The sequence below is a fragment of the Hippoglossus stenolepis genome, chromosome 23 (assembly GCF_022539355.2).
Source record: "Hippoglossus stenolepis isolate QCI-W04-F060 chromosome 23, HSTE1.2, whole genome shotgun sequence".
NCBI classification, from domain to species: Eukaryota; Metazoa; Chordata; class Actinopteri; order Pleuronectiformes; family Pleuronectidae; genus Hippoglossus; species Hippoglossus stenolepis.
The window spans coordinates 6721318-6732288 of NC_061505.1; the positions used below are offsets into that span (position 1 = coordinate 6721318).

The 10971-nt window shown below is 42.3% G+C and overlaps 1 protein-coding gene across 1 annotated transcript in view; it reads right to left on the reverse strand.

Annotated features, from left to right (window-relative positions):
• Positions 1-340: 340 nt before the first annotated feature.
• Positions 341-10971, reverse strand: part of LOC118102993 (mucin-5AC-like) — a 16978-nt gene continuing 6347 nt past the window's right edge. The window contains exons 3-10 of the mRNA XM_047338990.1: positions 9047-9468; positions 8795-8859; positions 8472-8650; positions 6925-7397; positions 5546-5610; positions 3134-3279; positions 2146-2202; positions 341-633 (exon numbers count right to left, since the gene is read on the reverse strand). Of these exons, the coding sequence (XP_047194946.1) occupies positions 341-633; positions 2146-2202; positions 3134-3279; positions 5546-5610; positions 6925-7397; positions 8472-8650; positions 8795-8859; positions 9047-9468 (1700 nt within the window). The remainder of the gene's footprint in view (positions 634-2145; positions 2203-3133; positions 3280-5545; positions 5611-6924; positions 7398-8471; positions 8651-8794; positions 8860-9046; positions 9469-10971) is intronic.

Sequence of the window (10971 nt, forward strand, 5' to 3'; positions counted from 1 at the left end):
AGCAGACTGAGGTGTGTGTGGCCACTTTCAGCCGGAGCCGGGCCGCTGAGTGACCTATGCCTGGTTGCATCGGGAGGCGCGCGCTGATGTTCGCTGAGCAAAGCGCGGCTCTGGTTTGAGGGTTTTTAGGCGAGTGTCAATGTCCTGCACGGTGAGGACCGGGGACTGCAGAGTGGTCGTCAGAATATTTATCTAAAGCTAAAGTGGTAGCAAGAGTGTTAAGAAGTACGATATGATACTTATCTTGAACCTTTTTCGACCGCGAACAGCCGCGGCGGGGGACTCGGCTGGGGTCGCTGGTTCGTGCTCAATCTGCGATCAGGTAGAATCAATGGACAGTTTACTTGAACCGCTGGGTTACGGAGCCGAGAAGGAGGCCGGCCTGAAACTGGCATGATGCCGCGATGTTGAAGCTGAGCGATGAGGAATCGGCCTCCCCGTGGGAGACTCGTCGGGTTCGCTCGGCGAAGGCTCCTGCCACGACGATCCGTAGGATTGAACGATCTCTTGGATGCTGGGTCCGAACCTCTTGGGGAATCATCATTGTCAGGATCCGACATCGAGATGAAACCGATGTGAAATAAACTAGGTGAGCGAAAGCTTGCGTTATGCGCGTCACTGAAAGACAGCTGACTGCGGAAGAGAGGAGAAGGGATTTTTAAAGTTTGACAGGTGCTGAATGATTGGCTGAAAGAGACCGCGGCAGACCTGATTGGACATTTAGGAACACCCACGATCAGCTGATCAGTATGCAGGTTAAGCCCACAATCAGCTGATCAGCATGCAGGTTAAGTCTTCCTGACTGAACTTACGCTTAAGCTTCATTATTCCTCCATCCGTGAATAGCAATGTCTTTATGAACTTCTTTAGCGATGAAATTCTAACAATTAGAAATATAATCTACCATCTCCTGCCCTCAGTTGACGCTGATACATCATAAAGCACAGAAATCTCAGGAACAGCTCAGAATTCTGACAAATATTTAGAAAGCTTCTCTCTGGTCACCCTTGATCAGCTGATCATAATAATCTCATCGTCTAAACCAACAACTTGTATTTTAGATCCCATTCCTGCAAAGTTATGAAATTCTGCCCCTAATTAATAGTACTTTACTGAATACAATCAATCAATTGTTGATTGCAGCCACATCGTGGATCATGATGATGGATGAATAAGAATTGTATACTACTATGTGCTTCTAGGAATGAAGATGTTTGGTTCGACACTTTTCTCAAGACTGAAAAATCTCATGAGTAAAACCTGAAAATCATCACCCAAGAGAGGACAAACATTTTCAAACATTTTGTACCTTGTTTATTATGACATTTCTGACAGAAACCCCAGAAAATACATGAAATCTCACAGAATGAAGAAATGTGCGATTATGTAAATCCACTATATGTAATTATAAAAATCGAGTTTTCACATATATATATATATATATATATATACCAGATACACCATGACCTTTGATAAAATAAAAGAGGTCGCATTGTGAAGCCCGCTATGACCTGCATGTGTTCCTTCATTTAATTTAAGATACAAACTTAAACATTCATTTTACATGCATTTGGAGATTATAGAAAAGTTTAGATAAGACGACATTATTACCGAACAAAGTTGAATATTGCTATGCCACAGTGCTCATTGAATCCAGATACATTTTGAATTTAACAGTGCAACAGTACAGATATTTTTTGAACTCCCCAGTGTTTCATAGATAGTGTTGTTATGTTTCAATAGAACAGAAGCTTAAAGGCAGCTGTGTCATTCTGTCCAGGATCCTGGACGTCCCCAAACACTAACGTGTTCAGTTCCACAAACAAACCTAATCCACTGTCATTGATGTGTCGGATCAGTGCAAAGTCACAATCTGGGATTTTTGCTGACGATAAAGTCCTTTTTCATTCCAGAGATGTCGTTCTTGTTCTCATGGGAATTCATAAGGAAATCAGCACAGATGCTATTGCTGGCTTGACAGTAGCCATGACAACAGCACCAGACAGGATGCAGTGACGAGACTGATCTGTTGACTGACTCCACTTGAAGCTGTAAATGAGGAGAAAATACATCAAAACATTAGTTTGATAAATACTTTTTCAGCCTGTGAAGTTTTCCAAACAAGCAGAACTCATTATCTCTTACCTATGCCATCCACGGTGATGGAGCTGCCTTCAATGTCGAAGCCGTTGACTGATGAAGCTGCATTTAGCAAAATGTTTGCAATCGCAGTGTTGTTAGGAACAGCACCGCTGAAGGTGATCTCACAAAGATTGATGATTGATCCATTTCTGCAGGAGGAGAAACAAATAAATGTTGAATGAAATATCAGATTTGGGCTGCAATCCTGAAAATGTAACAATATGTTAACAAATTACCTGAATTCCACCACTTCCAAGGAAGTGAACGAAGAGGGGAATTCCTTTTTGTACCGGGGTTCAAGCTGCAGAAACAGAAAACACATGGTATTTAAAAAAACTTGTTTTATGCTCGATGTACATTTACTTGATATAATTTTGGCTCCTTGATAAAAAATAATAAAATAGAAAACACAATAATGTGAAGCCACAGGTTTTATTTTGAAAAGAGGCTTACCTGATTCTTTATGAGAGAAGCTCTTCCTTTAAAAGCAGCAGATGTTGTATCCAACAAGTCGGTTGTGAATGTTTGCCCAACAGACCTGAAAATCACTCGCTTTGTTGTGATGGCAGCAGTTGTTGGTGCTGCAGTTGTAGTTGTTGTTGCTGCAGTTGTAGCTGTTGTTGCTGCAGTTGTAGTTGTTGTTGCTGCAGTTGTAGCTGTTGTTGCTGCAGTTGTAGCTGTTGTTGCTACAGTTGTAGTTGTTGTTGTAGCAGTTGTATTAGTTGCAAGTGGACTTCCTACAACACATTTTTTAGAAGTGTAAATGAATAAATCAATATGTACATCTCCTGCTGTTGTAAGAATCAGAGTTAATAACAAATACTTTACAGAACGAGCAGTTTAGATTGATAAAAGGAAGCAAAGACTATTGAATGTTGCCACACACACACAGGCACTGTTGATAGGTTGATTTCAACTGTACAGAACTGACAATCTTTAAGTTGTGCTAAAAATATCTTTATTTTACCTCATTGTCTTGTATATTTCTTACCTATGCCATCCACGGTGATGGAGCTGGCTTCAATGTTGAAGCTGGTGACTGATGAAGCTGCATTTAGCAAAACGTCTGCAATCGCAGTGTTGTTAGGAACAGCACCGCTGAAGACGAGAACCAAAGTATTGAAGATTGATCCATTTCTGCAGGAGGAGAAACAAATAAATGTTGAATGAAATATCAGATTTAGGCTGCAATCCTGAAAATGTAACAATATGTTAACAAATTACCTGAATTCCACCACTTCCAAGGAACGGAAGGAAGAGGGGAATTGCCTTTTGTATGGAGGTTCAAGCTGCAGAAACAGAAAACACATGGTATTTTAAAAAATCGACTTGTTTTATGCTCGACGTACTTTTACTTGTTCTATTTTTGGCTGCTTGATAAAAAAAATTACTGAAATAGAAAACACAATAATATGAAGCCACAGGTTTTATTTTGAAAAGAGGCTTACCTCAGTCTTTATGGTAGCAGCTCTTCCTTTAAAAGCAGCAGATGTTGTATCCAACAAGTCGGTTGTGAATGTTTCCCCAACAGACCTGAAAATCACTCGCTTTGTTGTGATGGCAGCGGTTGTTGGTGCTGCAGTTGTAGTTGTTGTTAACACAGTTGTAGTTGGGGTTGTTGCTGCAGTTGTAGTTGTTGTTGCTGCAATTGTAGTTGTTGTTGCTGCAGTTGTAGTTGTTGTTGCTGCAGTTGTAGTTGTTGTAGCAGTTGTATTAGTTGCAACTGGACTTCCTACAACACATTTTGTGTAAATGAATAAATCAATATGTACATCTCCTGCTGTAGTAAGAATCAGAGTTAATAACAAATACTTTTCAGAACGAGCAGTTTAGATTGATAAAAGGAAGCAAAGACTATCGAATGTTGCCACACACACAAAGGCACTGTTGATAGGTTGATTTCAACTGTACAGAACTGACCATCTTTAAGTTGTGCTAAAAATATCTTTATTTTACCTCATTGTCTTGTATAGAAACACAATTTTGAATGTGACTCATTTAACACTAGCATCAGAGACACATGGTATTTCACACAGTGTTCCCAATGTAGCTACTTTGTCACTAGATTTATCGACTTTTCACCTTCTCTAGCCACTAAAAATCTTTTCTACATGAACAGAGAGCCCCGAAGTCAAAAGACTCTATGGGAACACGTCACAAGTTAATGTTGGTCAGCTGAGAAGAGCTCTTTCACACAAAAGGGTTGATCAGTTATGGTTCAATGATAAAAATAAAGACCCCCAAAAAATTTTAAACAACAGAAATCATCCCCAACCGTTTTCCCCACCCACACTGAATCAAAAATAGAATCAAGGACCAAACAAAATATCAAACCTGCAAGAGAATAGGATGCCGGTCGGCAGCGCGACGTATGCAAATTAAACGTATCTATGTCACATGTGACGTCATTACGCAATCTAGCGACCTTCAGAGAGCCAATGGCTACTTCTGGTGAGATTTTTTTCACATGTATTTAGGACTGATGAGAGCGTCACTGATGAGTGGCTCCATTCTAACAAGCTTAACACTTGGTCTGAAGCACATGGTGCAGGTGCATTAGTGTTGTTTCCAAATCCACTGTCACTTGTTTAACAGAAAAATGTTTGCTGCATCAGACACATGGTTCTTAATTTTTGTCATAACAGGCAATACATCAATCATAGTGTCACCTATTAAAAGACCCTTGAACATTGGTGGATTACTGTTATAAGCAGTTTTTCCATAAGTAGTAAGAGACTACGCTTCTCTGCAGAGGAAACAGTTCTGCTAGTGCTCAAAGGCAAAGTACATGAGCAGATCATCTGCGTGACAACAGTGTACATGCCCTGTGCAGCATGTGGGTGCATGTTACTATCTTTATAAGGCCCCATGAAATAACAGGAAAATACTGGACGATTCACTTTTGTGGTAGTTTGATATCAATGCACCAACACTGCAGCCAACCACAGCTCATTTGAGGATAATTGGACAGTTTGGTGCTCAGATGACTGCAGTAGTATGTACTAGATGATGAACTTGGCTGGGGGAGTAACAAAAAGTCAGTTGTGTCATGCTGTGAGATAGATGTTGTATTTACTTACCAATTACAGTGATTGTGCTGGAATCTATCGTCACGTTGAAGGGGCTGTTGGAATTATTTACAGCTGATACTAAGGTTTCAGCAACAGCACCATTCTCTGGGAGTTCTGAAGTGGTAGAATTCGTACTGAACGCAATGTTCAAATCTGCAACAACTCCATTTGCTCTAGTTAGTGGTTGCCTACGTGAGGAAACCAAACAAGTATTAATAATAATATTTCCTGAGTGTAGATTAATCCAAACGTGTAATTTGTACGTGAAACTATCAACACAGTGAGTCAGTAACCCTGAGTTTAAACAATATTAGTAAAATTAGTGTTTTTACCTGAACTCTTTCACACTGCACTTGTCGAACTTATTACCAAATTTGTTCTTGTATATTGTGTTGCACTGCAAAAAAAGAAGCAACACTTAGACGCTGGGAAGATTTCAAACAATTTTCATGAAATAAATTAAGGAATAAATTGATATTCTGGTGGAAATAAATCATCACAACTGGTTTCTAGTGTAAAATGTAAATAATGGGCAAAACTGACACAGTTAATAAATAATATATAGAATATGAAAGTGTACTGACCGGCCCTACGAGTTTTTGTTCAAGATCTTTGTATTGACTGCTTTCTGGGTTTTTGAGCTCGTCAGTAAATGGCTCATCAGTCAAGCCCACTGAGACAGTGTAAGTAGGTTGAGGAGCCACAGTTGTAGTTGTGGTTGTAGTTGTTGTTGCTGCAGTTGTAGCTGTTGGTACCGCAGTTGTAGCTGTTGGTGCCGTAGTTGTAGCTGTTGGTGCCGCAGTTGTAGCTGTTGGTGCCGCAGTTGTAGCTGTTGGTGCCGAAGATGTAGCTGTTGGTGCCGCAGTTGTAGCTGTTGGTACCGCAGTTGTAGCTGTTGGTGCCGCAGTTGTAGCTGTTGGTGCCGCAGTTGTAGTTATTGTTGTGGCTGGGGTTGTAGTTGTTGTTGCCGCAGTTGTAGTTGTTGTTGTTGTTGGGGCTGGGGTTGCAGTTGTTGTTGCTGCAGTTGTAGTTGTTGTTGGAGTTGGTGTTGTAGTTGTTGTAGGGGTTGGTGTTGTCGTTGTTGTCGGGGTTGGTGTTGTAGTTGTTGTCGGGGTTGGTGTTGTAGTTGTTGTAGGGGTTGGTGTTGTAGTTGTTGTAGGGGTTGCTGTTGTTGTTGTTGTTGGGGTTGGTGTTGTAGTTGTTGTCGGGGTTGGTGTTGTAGTTGTTGTAGGGGTTGGTGTTGTAGTTGTTGTAGGGGTTGGGTTGTTGTTGTTGTTTGGGTTGGTGTTGTTGTTGTTGTCGGGGTTGGTGTTGTAGTTGTTGTAGGGGTTGGTGTTGTAGTTGTTGGGGTTGGTGTTGTAGTTATTGTAGGGGTTGGTGTTGTAGTTGTTGTTGGAGTCAGGGTCGTTGTTGGAGTTGGGGTTGTAGTTGTTGGAAGGGTTGGTGTTGTAGTTGTTGTTGGAGTCAGGGTCGTTGTTGGAGTTGTAGTTGTTGGAGGGGTTGGTGTTGTAGTTGTTGTCGGGGTTGGTGTTGTAGTTGTTGTAGGGGTTGGTGTTGTAGTTGTTGTTGGTGTTGTAGTTGTTGTAGGGGTTGGTTTTGTAGTTGTTGTTGGGGTTGGTGTTATAGTTGTTGTCGGTGTTGTAGTTGTTGTCAGGGTTTGTGTTGTAGTTGTTGTTGGAGTTGGGGTCGTTGTTGGAGTTGGGGTTGTAGTTGTTGTAGGGGTTGGTGTTGTAGTTGTTGTAGGGGTTGGTGTTGTATTTGTTGTAGGGGTTGGTGCAGCGGTAGTTGGTGCAGCTGTTGTAGGTGCAGCGGTTGTAGGTGCAGCGGTAGTTGGTGCTGCGGTAGTAGGTGCAGCGGTTGTAGGTGCAGCGGTAGTTGGTGCAGCGGTAGTTGGTGCAGCTGTTGTAGGTGCAGCGGTAGTAGGTGCAGCGGTAGTTGGTGCTGCGGTAGTTGGTGCAGCGGTAGTTGGTGCAGCTGTTGTAGGTGCAGCGGTAGTAGGTGCAGCGGTAGTAGGTGCTGCGGTAGTTGGTGCAGCGGTAGTAGGTGCAGCGGTAGTAGGTGCAGCTGTTGTAGGTGCAGGGGTAGTTGGTGCTGCAGTAGTTGGTGCAGCGGTTGTAGGTGCAGCGGTTGTAGGTGCAGCGGTAGTAGGTGCAGCTGTAGTTGGTGCAGTGGTAGTTTGTGCAGCTGTTGTAAGAATCAGAGTTAAAAACAAATACTTTACAGAACGAGCAGTTTAGATTGATAAAAGGAAGCAAAGACTGTTGAATGTTGCCACACACACACACTGTTGATAGGTTGATTTCAACTGTTCAGAACTGAAAATCTTTAAGTTGTCCTAAAAAAATCTTTATTTTACCTCATTGTCTTGTATAGAAACACAATTTTGAATGTGACTCATTTAACACCAGCATCAGTAGCAAGTGGTATTTCACACAGTGTTCCCAATTTAGCGAATTTGTCACTAGATTTATTGACTTTTCACCTTCCCTAGCCACTAAAAATCGTTTCTAGAAACAAATCTGGTGACTTTCCGTTATATTGGCAATCTCAAAATTTTGGTTGTTGAGCAACAGATAAATCATGTTCTCTGTGTTGATGAGCTCTCATCAGCTGTTCCATATGAACAGAGAGCCCCGAAGTCAAAAGACTCTATGGGAACACGTCACAAGTTAATGTTGGTCAGCTGAGAAGAGCTCTTTCAGAAAAAAGGGTTGATCAGTTATGGTTCACTGATAAAAATAAAGACCCCCAAAAAATTTAAAACAACAGAAATCATCCCCACCCGTTTTCCCCACCAACACTGAATCAAAAATAGAATCAAGGACCAAACAAACTATCAAACCGGCAAGAGAATAGGACGCCGGTCGGCAGCGCGACGTATACAAATTAGACGTATCTACTTCACATGTTGCGTCATTACGTAATTTTGCGACTTTCAGCTACATTTTAGAGAGCCAATGGCTACTTCTGGTGAGAGTTTTTTCACATGTATTTAGGACTGATGAGAGCGTCACTGATGAGTGGCTCCATTTTAACAAGCTTAACACTTGGTGTGAAGCACGTGGTGCAGGTGCATTAGTGTTGTTTCCAAATACACTGTCACTTGTTTCACAGAAAAATGTTTGCTGAATTTGAGGATAATTGGACAGATTGGTGCTCCGATGACTGCAGTAGTATGTACTAGATGATGAACTTGGCTGGGGGAATAACAAAAAGTCAGTTGTGTCATGCTGTGAGATAGATGTTGTTTTTACTTACCAATTAGAGTGATTGTGCTGGAATCTATCGTCACGTTGAAGGGGCTGTTGGAATTATTTACAGCTGATACTAAGGTTTCAGCAACAGCACCATTCTCTGGGAGTTCTGAAGTGGTAGAATTCGTACTGAACGCAATGTTCAAATCTGCAACAACTCCATTTGCTCTAGTTAGTGGTTGCCTACGTGAGGAAACCAAACAAGTATTAATAATAATATTTCCTGAGTGTAGATTAATCCAAACGTGTAATTTGTACGTGAAACTATCAACACAGTGAGTCAGTAACCCTGAGTTTAAACAATATTAGTAAAATTAGTGTTTTTACCTGAACTCTTTCACACTGCACTTGTCGAACTTATTACCAAATTTGTTCTTGTATATTGTGTTGCACTGCAAAAAAAGAAGCAACACTTAGACGCTGGGAAGATTTCAAACAATTTTCATGAAATAAATTAAGGAATAAATTGATATTCTGGTGGAAATAAATCATCACAACTGGTTTCTAGTGTAAAATGTAAATAATGGGCAAAACTGACACAGTTAATAAATAATATATAGAATATGAAAGTGTACTGACCGGCCCTACGAGTTTTTGTTCAAGATCTTTGTATTGACTGCTTTCTGGGTTTTTGAGCTCGTCAGTAAATGGCTCATCAGTCAAGCCCACTGAGACAGTGTAAGTAGGTTGAGGAGCCACAGTTGTAGTTGTTGTTGCTGCAGTTGTAGCTGTTGGTACCGCAGTTGTAGCTGTTGGTGCCGTAGTTGTAGCTGTTGGTGCCGCAGTTGTAGCTGTTGGTGCCGCAGTTGTAGCTGTTGGTGCCGCAGATGTAGCTGTTGGTGCCGCAGTTGTAGCTGTTGGTACCGCAGTTGTAACTGTTGGTGCCGCTGTTGTAGCTGTTGGTGCAGCAGTTGTAGTTATTGTTGTGGCTGGGGTTGTAGTTGTTGTTGCCGCAGTTGTAGTTGTTGTTGTTGTTGGGGCTGGGGTTGCAGTTGTTGTTGCTGCAGTTGTAGTTGTTGTTGGAGTTGGTGTTGTAGTTGTTGTAGGGGTTGGTGTTGTGGTTGTTGTAGTAGTTGGTGTTGTAGTTGTTGTAGGGGTTGGTGTTGTAGGGGTTGGTGTTGTAGTTGTTGTTGGAGTTGGTGTTGTAGTTGTTGTAGGGGTTGGTGTTGTCGTTGTTGTTGGCGTTGTAATTGTTGATGGAGTCAGTGTTGTAGTTGTTGTCGGAGTCGGTGTTGTAGTTGTTGTCGGTGTTGGTGTTGTAGTTGTTGTAGGGGTTGGTGTTGTAGTTGTTGTCGGTGTTGGTGTTGTAGTTGTTGTAGGGGTTGGTGTTGTAGTTGTTGTAGGGGTTGGTGTTGTAGTTGTTGTTGGAGTTGGTGTTGTAGTTGTTGTCGGGGTTGGTGTTGTAGTTGTTGTAGGGGTTGGTGTTGTTGTTGGGGTTGGTGTTGTAGTTGTTGTCGGTGTTGTATTTGTTGTAGGGGTTTGTGTTGTAGTTGTTGTAGGGGTTGGTGTTGTAGTTGTTGTTGGGGTTGGTGTTGGAGTTGGTGTTGTAGTTGTTGTCGGGGTCGGTGGTGTAGTTGTTGTAGGGGTTGGTGTTGTAGTTGTTGTTGGGGTTGGTGTTGTAGTTGTTGTTGGTGTTGGTGTTGTAGTTGTAGTTGTTGTCGGGTCGGTGTTGTAGTTGTTGTAGGGGTTGGTGTTGTAGTTGGTGTTGGAGTTGGTGTTGTAGATGTTGTCGGAGTTGGTGTTGTAGTTGTTGTCGGGGTTGGTGTTGTAGTCGTTGTTGGAGTCAGGGTCGTTGTTGGAGTTGGGGTTGGTGTTGTAGTTGTTGTAGGGGTTGGTGTTGTAGTTGTTGTTGGGGTTGGTGTTGTAGTTGTTGTTGGGGTTGGTGTTGTAGTTGTTGTTGGAGTTGGTGTTGTAGTTGTTGTCGGGGTCGGGGTTGTAGTTGTTGTAGGGGTTGGTGTTGTAGTTGTTGTTGGAGTCGGGGTCGTTGTTGGGGTTGTAGTTGTTGTCGGAGTTGGTGTTGGAGTTGTTGTAGTTGTTGTTGGAGTTGGTGTTGTAGTTGTTGTCGGGGTTGGTGTTGTAGTTGTTGTAGGGGTTGGTGTTGTAGTTGTTGTAGGGGTTGGGGTTGTAGTTGTTGTTGGGGTCGGTGTTGTAGTTGTTGTCGGAGTCGTTGTTGTAGTTGTTGTCGGGGTCGGTGTTGTAGTTGTTGTGGGGGTCGGTGTTGTAGTTGTTGTAGGGGTTGGTGTTGTAGTTGTTGTAGGGGTTGGTGTTGTAGTTGTTGTTGGAGTCGGGTCGTTGTTGGTGTTGGGGTTGTAGTTGTTGTCGGAGTTGGTGTTGTAGTTGTTGTAGGGGTTGGTGTTGTAGTTGTTGTAGGGGTTGGTGTTGTAGTTGTTGTTGGGGTTGGTGTTGTAGTTGTTGTTGGGGTTGGTGTTGTAGTTGTTGTTGGAGTTGGTGTTGTAGTTGTTGTCGGGGTCGGTGTTGTAGTTGTTGTAGGGGTTGGTGTTGTA